The sequence below is a fragment of the Malassezia sympodialis genome, genomic scaffold, assembly GCF_000349305.1.
Source record: "Malassezia sympodialis ATCC 42132 genomic scaffold, msy_sf_6, whole genome shotgun sequence".
Lineage (NCBI taxonomy): Eukaryota > Fungi > Basidiomycota > Malasseziomycetes > Malasseziales > Malasseziaceae > Malassezia > Malassezia sympodialis.
In genome coordinates this window covers 145,397-161,212 of record NW_017387804.1, presented here as the reverse complement: position 1 = coordinate 161,212, position 15,816 = coordinate 145,397, and the positions used below count along the sequence as shown (strand labels likewise).

Sequence of the window (15,816 nt, the reverse complement as noted above, 5' to 3'; positions counted from 1 at the left end):
AAGACCGTCTACCAAGCCTGGTGGCGGCCGTTGAGGCCGGGGTATGTAGCTTAGAACCCGGCCATGGGTTGCGCCCACGACGAGAGGATAGGTAGACTGCTCGGCGCAGCATCGCTAGGCAGGCTCGGGCCTCTGGAGGAAGGGACTGAGGTGCTATACAGTCCCATTCCGGCTGCCAGACCATCACAGCCACCGTCGGCCGCGCCCAGTGCACCGGGCTCAAGGTCAGGCTCCATCGTGTCAAAGGACGGCGGCGCCAGTTGCGGCGACAGCGGCGAGAGCATCGACCCGGACGGGCCCAGCGAGCTCGACCCGTCGCTGAGGCCTTGGGTATCGATCGACGACGGCGTGGTAGAAGAAGCAGAGGACATCTGTTCACTGAACAACTTGAGCGGTGTTTCCATAGCGGTGTTAATTTCGAGCGGGTCGAGCGTCTGAGACGATAGCGAGCCACCCGACAGGCTCGGGAGCGCCGCGGCGCCCTCGCTGCCAAACGGCGACTCTCTCGGCGAGAGCGACATCGAGTCGGCCCAGCCGGTGCCTGGCGAGGCAGACGCAGATGCGGATGCGTCCGACAGCACCGGAGCCGAGCCATTCAGCTCCAGCAAGCTAGGGTCCGCAGTCGTCCGCAGCGAGAGCAGCGTGTCGTGGGCCGGCGGCATCGTCACCGTTGCAATCGAGGCGGCATCCGGCGACGTGTACACAGAGGGCATCACCCATGGCATCAGGTCCTTCGTGCTTGGGTTGATCGTCGCGGGCACATTCGTCCATGATGCTGCTGCCATGGCCGCATCGCTCGGCGGCGCTTGGATCAGCGCGGGAGTCACTTCGGTAGGTGTCGCCGTAACGCCCATGCCCGGTATCGGCACACTAAACGACGCAGATGCAGCGGGAACTTTGGCGGACGCCATGGGCCCGGGCGGTATCGACACGAGAGTCTTATCATCGACAGAGCGCGAGGCACCGGTCTGATTCGCAGACGCGGCAAGACGCGCGGCCTTGCGCTCACGGCTTAGGCGCTTGCGCTCGCGAGAGAGCAGATTGTCTTGCTCCGACACCCGCTCGTATTCACACTTGCGCTGCAGTCGTGTACATGTATAGCACGATGGCTGTGCGCCATCACAGCGAATTTTGCGGTGTCGGCAGTGCACGCATGCCATTGCCACGCGGCAGCGGAACTTGTTTTGGCCAGAGGTCCCGGCAGCGCACGGTGCCGTAGTGGAAGGGCCACTGCTGGGAGCGCGCGGCGCGGCGCCAATTTCAGCAGGGCGGTCCTCGCCTTGCGCACCGTTACCGGTAACAACATCTGCTGAGGCAGGCGCACTCATAGAGGACACTGCCGTGTTTTGTATATTCGAGGACTCATTCGCCTTATTATGCGCTGGAACAGCTTCCATGGCCGAGGCAGCAGCCATGTAGGTCAGAGTCGGCAATCCGAACGCCCTCTCCGTACGGCCGCCGCAATGATATATTAGGAACGACCTAGAGTGACAAGACAGAGCCACACGAGCCACACGTCTAGTCGATATGCAGACGAAGCTGACACCGTGCGTCTAGAGTGCCGGACACCGTGCGAGCACTCGAGGTCGGTCGATACGCAAACGGTGCGCAACCTCCGATATTTAGAGGGATTGCGCCGCTTTCGCACTGGCGGCACAATTCGTGCATCTGCACGTGGACATGACGTTGTCGCCCTTTATGCAGTCTACATAAGCAAGATGCATGGCCCAACGCCTAATCTTGAGGACAGAGTCAGCCTGCAGCATTATCGCGGAGAAATCAAATACGAGCCAATCATGACTGGCTCCTAGAGTGTGTAGCACCTCCACCCCTTTGTGCCACAGCCTAGATTGTCTTATTTCTGCACACCCTTCGGCTGCGCCAAGGTGCCGGCCTCTCATCAGCTATGCAGCACCTATACCACATCACAAACCAACTAGGGGCGATCGTCGGTGACGATGCAGACCGACCTGGCGCCCACACTGCCGTCCTCGTGTGTGACCATTCTACAGACGTATGGGCGTACGCAACTCGATCACGTCATCAGCCGTCGGTGCACCGCATCGACGCGATGGCCGCGGCGACAGGTGAATGTCTCACGCCGGAAGAATACGCTTACAGACTGGCTGCTGTGGCAATGACTGCCTGGCGCCATCGCCGCGCCAAACTTGCGCGGACAGGCGGCGCCACAGGTACTGCGGCCCGCTATGGACGCTCCCCCCATCGCTTCGCTGATACCCACAGCCTCCAGGACAATACCTCTTTGAGCGAAGCAATCAGGACAAGTGCACGGGCCAGTAGTACTCGCCAAGCCACGCTCACTGCGTCCGACAACGATGATCGATCGGATATTGATTCCGACGATAGCGAAGGGCCCATGCTCGTTGAATGCGATGATGGCCGCCTCCTTATATACCCCATGCCGTCGCGCAAAGTTGGACGTGATGATCTCCGCCGACCGCAACGGTTGCGGCTTCTGCCGCCTTCGCAGCAGGCATCGCGGCGGTCCTCATTTGCGCGGAGAAGCCGGTCCCTGTCGGGGGATGCAGCTCCAGCGAAAAGCACTCTCACTCAGCTGCGCTCTACAGCGGCCGATGACCATGGAGATACGGCCTGGTCTACCGAAGACGAGACGGACCGAGATTCACTGCGCTCGGACAGTGCCACCAAAATTGATTCGTTGTCGCCTCTCCTTCTTGTGCTCAATGCCGATACAACAGCCTGGTATACACTATTACAGCAAGCCCGCACTTTTGCCGAACTCTGCAGTACCATTTCATCCTCGTAGCCTGTTCTATCACCCACGACACCTGAGGCATGGTCCTTCACGCCTACCCAATGTTGTCGCCCTATGTGGCACGTGCGACTCCTCCACATAGCATGCCGCGCGTCGTCCTGCAAGGACGCGACGGACGTCTTAGCTAAGACACGCGTGTGCACGAACCACCGACCATGACGAGGGCAGTGTACGTGATGGTACGTGTCGCGGCCTGCTCACTGGCAGGGGGTATCAGGCTCGGGTAAATCAGAAACAGGACACGCCCTTGCGCAGGCACTCCACGCCCCCTTTCTCGATGCAGATGACTTGCATGCCCCAGAGGCCATTGAAGCCATGGCTAGAGGCATACCCCTCACAGACACCGACCGTGGACCGTGGCTCGTTCGCGTACGCAGCGCCGTGGATGCGCTCTGCCAGGAAGGGCAGCTAGATACCATTATCGTAGCATGCTCGGCGCTCAGGCAGGCGTACCGAGACGTGCTCCGAGATACCCGCACGGCCGACGTGCTCTTTGTCTACCTGGCAGTAGAGCGGTCCGTGCTCGAATCGCGCCTTGCAGTGCGCCAGGGGCACTTTATGAAAGCGGAGCTCCTTTCATCGCAGCTCGCTACGCTAGAGCTGCCCGCCGATGAGCCGCAAATCCTCACTGTGCCTGTCCAGCGCGATACATCGCTAGAGGAGGTCGTGCAAGACATCTTGACGCGGCTGCGCTAAGCTATGAGCCTACAAACGCGTCTGGCTCGACGGCCGCGTCATTCGAGGAGGACTGTCGAAGTGTCCGGATGACGCCGCGCCCGAGTCCGATGGGCGGCTCGAACTCACCGCCGAGTCCCTGGAGGACATGCCATACATGTCAGGGGGCATCGGATATGGCATCATGGGCATGTTGCTATGCTGCGCATAGGTCTGGAAGTACGCCTGCTGTGCGGCCTGCATGGCCTGCTGCTGTGCCATCATAGACTCGCGCGACATGGCCGGCATGCCCGGAGGCATCATGCCCATCATCATCATCATCTGCTGTTGCTGCCAGTAGTACATGTTCATCATCATCTGCTGCTGGGAGACACTGCGCGACATGCCTTGCATGCCGTGAGACTGCGACGAGCGGGACGCTGACATCGAAACCGGGCGCGCAGCGGGCCCCTCACGCTCCCCTTGCGCCGCCCGCCGGTCCCGCGATTGGATCGCGCCCATGAGGCCCGCCTGGGGTGGCGGCGGCTTGGAAGGCATATTCACGAGCGTCTGACCAGCCTCGCGGGCGCCGTGGTCCCGTGTGCGTGCATTGCGCTCGAGCTTTTCGGACGAAGAAGAGGCCAGCAACCCATGCGACATGTAAGGGGACTGTGATGCATGCGCAGGTTCATCGAACTTAACAAAGGTCGTGCGCCCCAGACTCGTGGACGACGCATTCTTCGACTGGAAGCTCATGGCCGATGCAGAGGGCGTCAACATAGAGCTCACATTGCCGTAGCTCGACCTGCGTGCATTTGACAAAGACTCAGACGTCGGCAGATTCAAACTCGGGTCCGACGCGCCCAGGTCCGGCATGGGCGTCGGCATCATCGCAGACGAGGCCGTGTGGCTCTCCTCCACGATTTCGTCGTCGTCGGCCCAGTCGTGAGACGATACGGGCACGACGCCAGGAGCACGACCAGGGCGAGACGAGCTAGGCACCATAGGTTGTGACGCTCGGTTCGCGTGCTTGGCCCTATGCCCAAAGGAAGAGGGGTACGCAAGCGGCTCCTGACTCGCTGCCTCGGCTGCTTGCGCAGTCTCCTGCGCCACCTTGGCAGGATCATGAAGCTCCAAGGGCTCGGTGGGGAACTCTAGGTCAGGCGCCCCATACAGCCACGTTTCGTCGTCGTGGGGCTCGGATGGCGCCTCGGGAGGGGCCTCGGGCTCGGCCCTCTCTGACGCAGGGCGAAACGTAGTGACAGTGGATGACGAGGGAGCAGACACATGAGGCTGCATCGATAGCAGTGGGACGTGAGAAGTCGCCTCGTCGTCCAGGTATTGTGAAACGAGGTGCGATTCTGTCCCTTCGTCCGTGCTTCCAGACACAATACGCGAAGAGGCGCGGCCGGGCGCGGACCCCGACGGCCCAGAGAAGGGCGGCACCGCCTCGCCGGGCTCGGTCAGGGGGCTGGTGTCCGTGGACTGAGTCGGCACCGAGGGCGCCAGGAAAGACAGCGAAGATGGGATAGCGGGCGACGGCGTCGACCCGTGGGACGCAGGCGACACCTGGGTCACAGAGACCATAGGGCGCGATGGTCGCTGAGTCGTATTCGGGTCGACAGGCACAGGCTCGACGCCCGACCAAGATACGGACGCCGCTGGTGGAGGTGCTTGTGTCTGCCCGGGTATAGGCAAGGGGCGTGAGCCCGAGCTGGAACGAGGCGTGGGCTTGGGGACCACTTTGACCTGGATCGGTGGACGATCCGACGCAAAGGGATCTGGCAACGTGGCCTTCTGGGTCTGTGATGGGATCGCGGGACTCCGTGGCTGGGGAAGAGGACGAGTAGTGGATGTACGTGGAGCGGGCAACGACGTGTCGGCACTGGACGGCGGAATCTCCTGAATGGGAGAGAGCTCAGTGGGCTCATTTGATGCGGGAAGGGGCCATGCGTAGATTTGTTCGTGACGGTGATTAATGGGAGAAGGGTGCGGGGGGTTCACGGGCATCGTCGGCGCTGCCGCGAGGTCCATGGGGCGGGGCGCAACAGCCGCAGGTGCGGTGTCGGTACCTTCCAGCACGTGCGTCGCAGCCAACTTTCGCGAAAAGTACGTTTCGTCGTCCGAGACGGACATCGGTGTCCGATCAGGGACATCAAACTCGCGGTACGCCTGATCAAAAGCGGCATTCGAGCTGGACGGGGCCGGCGACAGGGTCGCTGATTCGGCCGCAGGCGGCGGGCGCACAAGTGATTGGAACGCACCTGCGGTCAATGTGTGTCGCTTAGAAGAGGTGGGCGCAGGCGCTGCAGTAGCGTCGTCATGCGCAGGGAACGCATCTTGATCGGTGGCTACGCGTAATTCGGTGCTTGCGGCAGGGGCTGGGCCTGCTGTCGATGGGGTATAAGCACCTGCGACGCGTTCCCCAGCTTGGACGGTATCCCCTGCGGCAGCAGGCCAGGCATCGTGGGCTTCAGCAGGAGTCTCGCTCGCTGGCAGAGACTCCATGGTCGCTGCGGGAGCAGACTCCTGGTTCATCGCCGGAGCAGCAGGCTCGGCCCATCCCGCGTCGGTATGGTTTGCCTGGGCCTCATGACTGAAAATCTCCGATGGCGCATCCGGCTCTTTCGCATACACAGACTGCCGGGGGATAGGTGGTAACGGCGGCAGTATGGCCGTATTTTCCCCGCGCATTCGCGCTGCCATCACGTCATGCAGCATTTGCCGCGACTGCAGATAGTCCTCCACGGTGATATCCAGATGCTCGGCCAGGGCACGATCCAGGAAGAGATGGTTCTTGTACTGACCGATCGGGTACGCAAAGAACGGCGACATGGGGTTCCGTGGGTCCCATGTGAAGTTGTCAGGCCTGCCGTAAAGGCGGAAGGCGTCCATAAATGCGATGATGCACTTCATCATTTCGGCGTTCGCCACCTTTCCCTGGTGCCCCGCCACATCGGGCATAAACATCACCCACCCGCTCGTGCGAGGGCGATGCGTAGCCGAGACAATCTGCGACTGTGGCAGTGATCCCTCCGCTTTGAATAGGACAGAATCTTCCACGAGGTCAGGGCGCGATGGGTACAGTGCATACACATGTTGTACATGCCAAAGACTGGCAAACGGGTGTCGGCTGCGCTTGGACTCGTAAAAGTGAGCCACCGCCGGCGATGCTAGTACGCCCGGCGGTGGGGTCGGCGGCTCCATCTGGCCGCCGGTATCCGAGCTGGCCAAGAGGCGGCTCGAGCGGTCGCCTGCGCCGCCGAGACGTAGGAGCCGTCGCAGACCAGAAGAGCTGTTGTCCTCTGACCAGTGGCTCTGCAGCACCATCCAGCAATGACGCCACTCGGTCGAGCCCATGAAACGCGCGCGAACCCACGACTCGTGGCGGCCCTTGTTCAGCGGTGAGCGGACCATGATTTCGCTCACGTCGCTCGTCTCAGACCCCTTGACGGCGCTGAGGCGCGCGCGAATGAGTGCGCCCGTATAGATCTCGTCGAGGCGCAGTCGCTCCCAGGAAGCAAGTCGCACAGCATTGATCCAGGACTGCAGGTACCGGTTGCCCAACTGGAGCCACTCGACCACCGGCCGATGCTCCGGATGCTGCTCGTTCTTGGGAGAAAGGCGCTGGTTGACTTTGCTGGGGTCGCAGGGTGGCGGGAGGGGGAAACATAGCATGACACAGTTGCGCCCAGCGGAATTAATCGCAAAGACATGGTAGAGAGTGCGCCGCTTTCCTGGGTCAGAAAAAGGAGCATCCACATGCATGCCAATGTAGTCGACCATGGCGTCGGTGATGTTCATGAAGGTCGGGGCCACCTCGCTAGCCTCAGCTGTGGCTCGGTCGAGGGCACTGGCCTCCCAGAAGCTCAGCACCGTACCCGACAGTTGCACGAAACACTCCGTCCATGAGCTGAAATGATCGCTGCGGTGGTCCGGCTGCCCATCGACGCCAAGCGCATGGCGGACGAGGAGATAGCCCTCCATGTACAATTTGCGGCCAAGGGCCTCGTGCAGCTGCAGCGCGTTCCGAAGATCAACGCTTTTGAATGTGACCTGCGCGTTGGAGCCAGACAGAGACATGCTTAGGCGGGGCGGGGCATGGAAGAGCTGCGACTGTGGTCGTGCGCCGTTCGCCCCATCCAGTGGCTGAAACGCACTGAGCGGACGCGCTGACATGTAAGAGCTGGACGCCCGGGATTCGGGTCGGTCGAATGAGGCGCGTGCAAGCTCACTCGACGTAAGATTCGATCTCGCGCTCGCGAAAGAGGCGCGCACCCCACCCGCGCCAGCGCCAGACGACATTGCTCACGAATTAGAAAGCCACCAAGGCACAAGTGCTGTCCAGGTGGTCGAGCCGCGACCGTTTTGCTAGCTTCTAGATGCCACACAGCCTACCCCTCGCACGTGGAGCGCAAACCTCGCCTGCCGCGTGGGTGTCACGTGAACCCGGCGCCTGGCCGCTGGAGTCCAACCGGGGATACGCCTCGGCGGCGATCCGGTCGACGAACTCTGCTCAGCGTGTTTCCATGGCTACGCAGTCCAAGTTGGAAGCTGCATCGCGGATCGGCGGCCATTCTCACAGATCCCGTGCCCTGATAGCCCTGCTGATCATGGTTGTGGCTCTGGGTCACAAGCAGATCCAAGGTGCACTGCACAAGCATGTGCACCTTGAGCGCATCCGCTTGAACAACCGCAAAAAGGTCAAGGGCCTGAGCCTGGAGGAGGGCCTTGAGCAGCTCTATGTGCCTACAGGCGATCCAGACGGCTCGGTCACGCTGTATGTTCCGGACCATGGCCACCTGGCGAAAGCCAAGGTCACGCCTACTCCCGACGCTGTGTACAAGCGCGACTATGACCATTTTTCGCTGCCACCGCCTCTGACGAAAGAAGCCGCGAAGAAGCGCCTGCAGTATCTCACGGCATTGGGTGGTGTGACGCCCGAAATCGCGCAAAAAATCCGTGTCGAGGAGAGTAAGCTTGCCCCGGAGGCTGGTGAGAGCGTGACGAGCGCCAGTGCCATGCGTGTGGGCGTGGATCGCGAGTTCTTCCGCCAGGTCCGCGCGCTTCTTCGCATCATTTTCCCCAGTATCTATGCGAAGGAAGTGTATATGTTTGTGGCCCACACGTGTTTTCTGGTGCTGCGCACGTATCTGAGTCTGTTGGTGGCTCGTCTGGATGGGTACCTCGTCAAGTCGCTGATTTCGGCAGACCTCAAAGGGTTCTTGCGTGGACTGGGGATGTGGGCGGCCTTGGCCGTGCCAGCTACATACACGAATGCCATGATCCGCTTCCTGCAGTCGAAATTGTCGCTTGCGTTCCGCACGCGTCTGACGCGCTATGTGCATGACCTGTACTTGAATCAGCACCAGAACTTTTACAAGGTCATGAACTTGGACAACCGTCTGGAAGCTGTGGGTCAGTACATCACCCACGACATTGCACACTTTAGTGATGTCATCTCGGATCTATACTCGAACATCTCGAAGCCGATTCTTGATATGATCATCTTCATGTGGCAGATCGGTAACAACGTCGGCTTTTCCGGCGTCGCTGCATCTATGCTTGGCTATGCGGCCTCATCGTATGCGCTGCGCTCCGTGTCTCCGCCATTCGGTAAGCTGGCAGCCGTCGAAGCCAAGCTCGAAGGCAACTTTTACAATGCACACAGTCGCATGATCATCAATGCCGAAGAGATTGCCTTTTATAACGGCGCGTCCACGGAGGAGGGAATCCTGCGCCGCTCGTACCGCGAGCTGGTCCGCCACATCAAGTCAATCCTGCGGGCGCGAGTCGGCTACAACTCCATGGAGGACTTTGTGCTCAAGTACTCTTGGTCAGCGTTTGGCTACGTGATCATGGCCGTGCCGGCCTTCTCGGCCCATGATAAGTCGGACGGTAATGTCTCGAATGACCCGAGCATTGCCAAGCACACGGAGGGCTATATTTCCAACCGCCGCATCCTGTTGGCGCTGGCTGACGCCGGTAGCCGTTTAATGTACAGTTACAAGGGCATTGCTACACTTGCTGGACAGACGTCGCGCGTGTATTCCCTGATCTCGAGTCTGCACCTACTCCAGCACGACGACTACCAGAGCGTGAAACGCCCCGCTGATCTGCCGGCGGACCAGCCTTTCTTTGACCTGGGGCACCTTCAGGGCAAGATCATCGAAGACATGCCCCATGTGAAGTTTACTCATGCGCCTATTGTCACGCCCGCGCCTAGTCAGGAGCGTGGTGGCGATTTGCTGGTCAGTGACCTGAACCTCCAGGTCAACCCCGGCGACCATATCCAGGTGACGGGTCCTAATGGTGTGGGCAAGACGGCGATTGCCCGTGTGCTTGCCGGTCTTTGGCCCCTGTTCGATGGCCAGCTGGAAAAACCTTTGAACAGAGACATGATGTTCTTGCCGCAGCGCCCGCTTCTGACGACTGGCAGTCTCCGCGAGCAGATCATCTACCCGAACACGTACCAGGAGCACCTGGAATCAGGCCGCACCAACGACGATCTAATGGACATTCTGAAGCACGTGCACCTGGCCTATTTGCCGGAGCGCGAGGGCGGATGGACAACGCGCAAGGAATGGAAGGATGTGCTCTCGGGCGGAGAGAAGCAGCGCATGGGCATGGCCCGTCTGTTCTACCACCTGCCCAAGTATGCGGTCCTGGACGAATGCACTTCGGCTGTGTCCACCGACGTGGAAGGCCTCATGTACGCGCATGCCAAGGACCTGGGTATTACTCTCATTACGATTTCTCATCGACCTACGCTATTCAAGTATCACCAGTGGCTGCTTGACATTAAGGGCCACGACGACTTTGAGATTATAAACTTGGCGGGAGACAGCGAGCAGCTGACGATCGACCAGGAGATCGCGGAGCTGGAGGCCAAGGTGACTGAGGTGGACGTGTGGAAGAACCGCCTTGCGGAAATTCAAAAAGAGCTTTCTTTTAGTCGGACATAGTCTCGAAGATGCCGCGTTAGGTTAAGGTTAAGTACTAAGAATTGGGCCCAATTAGGGGAGAGAATCCAGTGGCTTGGACAGGCCCGATCGGTGGTCTGAGCGCTATATGGAGCCACGGACCCACCCTGCATAGAAACCATGGCCCTTCGAACGAGTCTTTTTAATGTTATACCTTACTTGAAAACGCCCATCATAGGCGCACCTATGGCTGGTGCAGCAGGCGCTGAACTAGCGTCGGCAATCACGCGGGGTGGCGGCCTCGGTTTCGTCGGAGCCGGCTACTGGGATGCCGCCAAGCTCGCTACAGAGTGGAGTGTCGTCAAAGAGAGGCTAGGATCGGCACCCCCCCGCCAGCGCCACCCTGCAGGAATAGGGCTGCTTGCCTGGAACCTGACGAAGAAGCATGGCAGCTGTGACCCACGTGCCCCCACGGCCTCCCCTGCTATCGAACTAATTGATGAGGCACTGCGTGCGCGTCCAAGTGCTATTATGGTCGCATTTGGAGTTCCTCGGGAAATGGTGACCTGGTGCCGCTTTCTTCGCGAGCGTGACCTGCAGGTGTCGGGTTGTGACAGCCCTGTCACGCTGCTTGTCATGGTCAACTCTTTGGAGGAAGCCAGGGCGGCTGTAAAAGACATTGGCGCCGACGTGCTTGTCGTCCAGGGACATGAGGCGGGTGGCCATGGTCATGCAAATGCACCTCCCCGGGATGTGCTCCTAAGCACCGTTCTGGACAATATCGCTTCTTGGAATGCGAGGTCGCCGCCAGTTGTTTCAGCCGGTGGAATTTCGGATGGACGCGCCATCGCGGCTCAACTCACCCTTGGTGCAGACGGTGTGCTGGTCGGCACACGGTTCTTGCTTACACCGGAGGCCACCTATTCGAGTGCACAAAAAGAGAAGTTGCTACGTGCCGTCGGCACAGACACGGTACGATCTCTTGCTTTTGATGATGCGCGTGGCACTCTCGATTGGCCAGATGGAATCGATGGTCGCGGACTGCGGAGCTCTACCGTCGACGAGTACGATGCCGCAGCCCAAGGACTCGAGAGACCCGTGCCGGGCCAGCCAGAACGGCACGCTCGCTACGTGCAGGCTCTACAAGCTGGGGATACAGAGCGCGAAGTCACCTGGTCAGGTGTTGGCATTGGACAAGTGCGCACGATTCAGCCTGCCGCCGAGGCAGTGCAGCACCTTCATACGACGACCGTGCACGCTCTCAAGCGCGTTTCTTCGTACCTCGCCGCACCATAGTTAGTGGAGGTCGCGTGGTGCCACGTGAAGGAGGTGCATCCCTGGCGCGCTCTCGTATACGGGCGATCTGCGCCAATGACCGTGACTGCTTCGGGCTCGCGCGAGCAGGCGCGACCTGATGACTCGGAAATCGAGCTGGGAAACCTTCGCGGGGGCTCGGTACCAGGCGTGGAGTCGGATTCGGCGCAGGCGCAGCTGCTTAACAGCGACGTACCGCGTTCATCGGCTCGTGACCTGCTGCAGAGCGCTAGCGATGTGGCAGGCCGCTCGGGTGCAGTTGCTGCAGTGATCAGCTACTGTATTGCCAGTATCTCCATGACAGTGATCAATAAGTTTGCTGTATCCGGTGAGAAGTTCACCATGAATTTGTTGGTCCTTCTTTGCCAGTGCACAGTGAGTGTGATAATCGTGTTGGTTGCGAAGCACTTGGGCTGGATTCAGATTCGCGAGCTTAACATGCGCGACGTCAAGACATGGTTCCCTATCTCTACTATGCTTGTGATTGTAATTTACACAGGCAGCAAAGCCTTGGTATGTGTGCCTCGCTTACCGCAGCAACATATGGACATTCCCATCTACACTATCTTTAAGAATCTGACGATTATCTTAATTGTGCGTAGCCACTGTACTAATTGCAGGCTTATGGGGAAGTAATCTGGTTCGATGGTCGTATTACATCGATGGTGTTTTTGTCCTTCGTGCTGATGGTGGCCTCCTCGGTGATTGCCGCATGGCCGGACCTGGCAACGTCTATCACCCCCACGCTGCACCGACGTGCCCTAAATGCCGTGGGCATGTACACGGGAGTTCCAGTTCCCTCTGTTTCAGCGCCATCCGCCGCGTCGTCTGTGGTCTCTCAGGTGTCACCCAGCGAAGTGCCCAGCCTAGGCACAAGCGGATACTTTTGGATGCTCCTCAATTGCTTGGTCAGCGCTACCTATGTGCTGGTGATGCGGAAGCGTATCAAGCTTACGGGGTTCAAGGATTGGGATACCATGTTCTTCAACAATTTGCTGAGTATCCCCGTTCTGCTCATCATGTCGCTTCTCGTCGAAAACTGGAGCAAAGAGACATTCGAGCACAACTTCCCAGCAGAGCGCCGCACATCCCTTATCATCGCGGTCCTTCTGTCCGGCACAGGGGGGGGTGTTCATTTCCTACACCACAGCTTGGTGTATCCGTGTCACTAGCAGCACTACCTACAGCATGGTCGGTGCACTTAACAAGCTCCCGCTGGCGCTCAGTGGAATTTTATTCTTTGGAAATCCAGTGACTGTATACAATTCGCTGGGAATTGCGGTGGGCTTTGTTGCTGGGTATGTTCAAATCGTCACTCATATGTCAGTCTTGTGTATGCCGTCGGAAAGAATAAACAAGCTGAGGCCACACGCCTGGCTAACTCGGCTGCTACAGGGGTTTCGGCACCCCGTTCAGGCGGGGGTCATATCTCCAATCCTAAGGGGGAGATTCCGACGCACAACCGTGACCGGCAAGAATAGTAGAATTGGGTTGTTTTGCGGCTCTCCACTAGCTGTAGTATTCACCTCCACCGCATCATAGTTGGGCACCGCACGAGCGCCATGACACCGTCCGTCGGTGGGGGCTCACAGTCAGGTGCTGCCACCGATCTCAGAGGTCTTCTCGATACGGTACGCCGCAACCACTAATTCAAGCTAAACTCACCCGTGTGTACATCAAATGAACGCATCTATGCCCTTGTACAGCTCGAGCATTTTGTGTCGGAACGTGTGCTCCACGACTTGCCTCACATCAAGAGGCAAGCACAAGAGCAAGGATTCCACCCATATACCTTCTTTAGGATGCTCGAGAGATGCTGTGATTGGTCACTGTATCAGCCAGAAGGGACTCACATCCTTGGTGCGTGTACGATGCCTAACCACGAGTGGCGGAACGACTTCTGGGTCTCCTTGGACGACTGCATATCCTGCTCAAAAACACAACACACGAAGACACACACTCTATGGGCGTAGAGATGAGCTGCGCGCTATCGCTATTGCAAGGCATGTGCCTGACTCATGGGGCCAGCAAACAGCTCTGCTCGTCCCGCAGCTCGCTTGAGCTTTTCCTGGCAATCCTTGGCGCTGACTACAGCCAAGCGACCGATACACAGTCATCCTTGCATCTACTAGCCTCTCATGCCATTGATACCCTCATGTGCGTGCTCGTGGATGCGTCACCGGACACGCGCCGCCTCTTCGAACAAGCGCATGGCTTGCGCATCGCCCGCCGAGTGATGAATGCACACACCGGGCTGTCACAACAGGATGATCAGGACCTCACTGGCTCCAAGTGTTTCGAATTTCTGCTGTTCTACTTAAAACCACAGGCGTTCGAAGAGCAAGCATCACAGCAATTACCGGCAACGGCCGCTCAGTCCATTTTCCAGCTACCTGAAACGCCCAAGCCCAGGCGTCGGCATGGCCGATCCAAGTCGGCGATCAATGCCACACCCTTCTATACTCCTATGTCCACCCCACGGACGCACCAACGTGTTCTGTCATACGGATCTCCCACAAAACACATTATGGGCGCGCGCGCGGCGGCACAGGCCGCTCCTCCCTTTGTGGGACCTTCAGACCGCGGACACCATGTGCGAGAATCAGACCCCCTTGACCCTTTACAGACACCCCGTGCACGTCCGCGGAAAATTCTGCGGGACCATTCGCCCGTGCGAGACCTGCGCCGCTGGGAATTTCCGCGCAAAGATCCGGCTGGCCCTCCCGCCGCAGGCGCCTCCTCAGCCGTAGAACCGACGCCTCCACCCGAGGCGCCCTGACACTTCACGTGACTTCTCTTGTCGTCACCATCGCAGGTCATTTGTATTGACACAGTGCGACGTCGTGGGTAATTTGGTCCATTTATTCTTCCTAGGTCTTCTTCTCCATAACAATAATGTCGGGACGTCAACAAAGAGTGATGCTCCAACCCATCAATGTCATTTTCCGGCATTTGCAACAACAGACGCGCGTCTCGCTCTGGCTCTATGACAATATCGAATACCGTATTGAGGGAAAGATTATCGTACGTACCACGTATTCGTCTTCTAACAGCTATACAGGGATTCGACGAGTTTATGAATGTCACACTGGCGGAGGCTGAAGAGGTTCCCTGCTCAGCGGAAAAGGCACGCAAGCCACTGGGTATGTATCTAATTGTGTGGATGCTGACGCGTGCGCCTCCGGCATGGCGGTCATCGCTGTTTTTTATTTTGCTATTTTTCTTTGTACGAAGGTCGACTTTTGCTCAAGGGAGATAACATTGTACGTATGGAGTGTACGCATCTGCCACCAGTTTGCGGCGCGTAGACAACTCGGGGAAGCTTCGTCTCTAAGATGTACGCCCAGCCAACGAATGCTCTACATGCCTCGAAAGGTGCTGGTGCTGCGCTTTTCTTGTGCAGGTACTAACTAAGTATAGACATTGATCCAGCCGGCCGTGTAGAACGATCCAGGATCCTAGGTAGTCATGAATGACTAAACATCTGACTCGTGGCTTATCGCCCCAATATGCAGGCCGCGAGCCCCACATGGATGATATCAGCCGGTCGGCCGGCAACTTGTGGGGTAGACGAGTCAGACCCTGAGTGGAAACGTCACTACTTATCAGATCCTTATTTACGCTACCTGCCTCCGCGATCCTCTATATATGTCTACTTTGGACTTGATGCCACGACGATCTATTCAAACTGTTATCAGCCACTTGAACAAGGCGGACGCGCCCCGCGCTTACAAGCTAACCCATGCGCCATTTCCACTCCGCCCCCAATCAGCTTTACGACTCCCGACTCCTAAACAATCCCAAAGCTTGCATGTGGCGAGGCCGATGCATCACATGCTGCACCAGTCTAGTGCACATTCATCGATGTATGCCTTCGCTACCTCGCAAAGCCCCGTCTATACGCAAAGCCTACCCTATGCCAGGCAACCCGCCTTAGCCACAGGAGCTATTTTTGCAGCATTGGGTTTGCTTTTCTTCTTCTCAAGTTTCGAGAAACCAATGTATGCAGATGGGATCTATCACGAAACCACACCCCTTGTCGCCGCAGCTCTTTGGATGGGTCATGCACGACGCACGCAGCCAGAGTCCGACAAAGTCCAGCTTGTGAAGGAGCTCGCCCACATTGGT

At 58.6% G+C, this 15,816-nt stretch overlaps 7 protein-coding genes and 1 pseudogene across 8 annotated transcripts; 6 read left to right on the top strand and 2 right to left on the bottom strand.

The window, feature by feature from the left end:
* Nucleotides 1-50: 50 nt before the first annotated feature.
* MSY001_1480 (uncharacterized protein) lies at nucleotides 51-1,328 on the bottom strand (the record flags this gene model as incomplete). Its single annotated transcript, XM_018883283.1, has 1 exon — nucleotides 51-1,328. One exon carries the CDS (start codon nucleotides 1,326-1,328, stop codon nucleotides 51-53), a length of 1,278 nt encoding a protein of 425 aa, XP_018740058.1.
* Nucleotides 1,329-1,906: 578 nt separating this feature from the next.
* Nucleotides 1,907-3,493, top strand: MSY001_1479 (uncharacterized protein; the record flags this gene model as incomplete). Its single annotated transcript, XM_018883282.1, has 3 exons — nucleotides 1,907-2,768; nucleotides 2,880-2,932; nucleotides 3,005-3,493. The coding sequence occupies 3 exons, from the start codon at nucleotides 1,907-1,909 to the stop codon at nucleotides 3,491-3,493; spliced, it is 1,404 nt and encodes a 467-aa protein (XP_018740057.1).
* A 9-nt stretch (nucleotides 3,494-3,502) lies between these two features.
* MSY001_1478 (uncharacterized protein) lies at nucleotides 3,503-7,630 on the bottom strand (the record flags this gene model as incomplete). Its single annotated transcript, XM_018883281.1, has 1 exon — nucleotides 3,503-7,630. One exon carries the CDS (start codon nucleotides 7,628-7,630, stop codon nucleotides 3,503-3,505), a length of 4,128 nt encoding a protein of 1,375 aa, XP_018740056.1.
* A 434-nt stretch (nucleotides 7,631-8,064) lies between these two features.
* MSY001_1477 (uncharacterized protein) lies at nucleotides 8,065-10,416 on the top strand (the record flags this gene model as incomplete). The annotated part of the gene is made up of 1 exon (XM_018883280.1): nucleotides 8,065-10,416. One exon carries the CDS (start codon nucleotides 8,065-8,067, stop codon nucleotides 10,414-10,416), a length of 2,352 nt encoding a protein of 783 aa, XP_018740055.1.
* Nucleotides 10,417-10,554: 138 nt separating this feature from the next.
* On the top strand, nucleotides 10,555-11,670 carry MSY001_1476 (uncharacterized protein; the record flags this gene model as incomplete). Its single annotated transcript, XM_018883279.1, has 1 exon — nucleotides 10,555-11,670. One exon carries the CDS (start codon nucleotides 10,555-10,557, stop codon nucleotides 11,668-11,670), a length of 1,116 nt encoding a protein of 371 aa, XP_018740054.1.
* A 75-nt stretch (nucleotides 11,671-11,745) lies between these two features.
* MSY001_1475 (uncharacterized protein) lies at nucleotides 11,746-12,860 on the top strand (the record flags this gene model as incomplete). Its single annotated transcript, XM_018883278.1, has 2 exons — nucleotides 11,746-12,282; nucleotides 12,309-12,860. The coding sequence occupies 2 exons, from the start codon at nucleotides 11,746-11,748 to the stop codon at nucleotides 12,858-12,860; spliced, it is 1,089 nt and encodes a 362-aa protein (XP_018740053.1).
* Nucleotides 12,861-12,876: 16 nt separating this feature from the next.
* On the top strand, nucleotides 12,877-13,169 carry MSY001_1474 (uncharacterized protein; the record flags this gene model as incomplete). The annotated part of the gene is made up of 2 exons (XM_018883277.1): nucleotides 12,877-12,986; nucleotides 13,016-13,169. The coding sequence occupies 2 exons, from the start codon at nucleotides 12,877-12,879 to the stop codon at nucleotides 13,167-13,169; spliced, it is 264 nt and encodes an 87-aa protein (XP_018740052.1).
* Nucleotides 13,170-14,607: 1,438 nt separating this feature from the next.
* On the top strand, nucleotides 14,608-14,848 carry MSY001_1473 (annotated as a pseudogene). Its single transcript has 2 exons — nucleotides 14,608-14,712; nucleotides 14,750-14,848. Coding segments are annotated over exons 1-2 (204 nt in total).
* The last annotated feature ends 968 nt before the right edge of the window (nucleotides 14,849-15,816 follow it).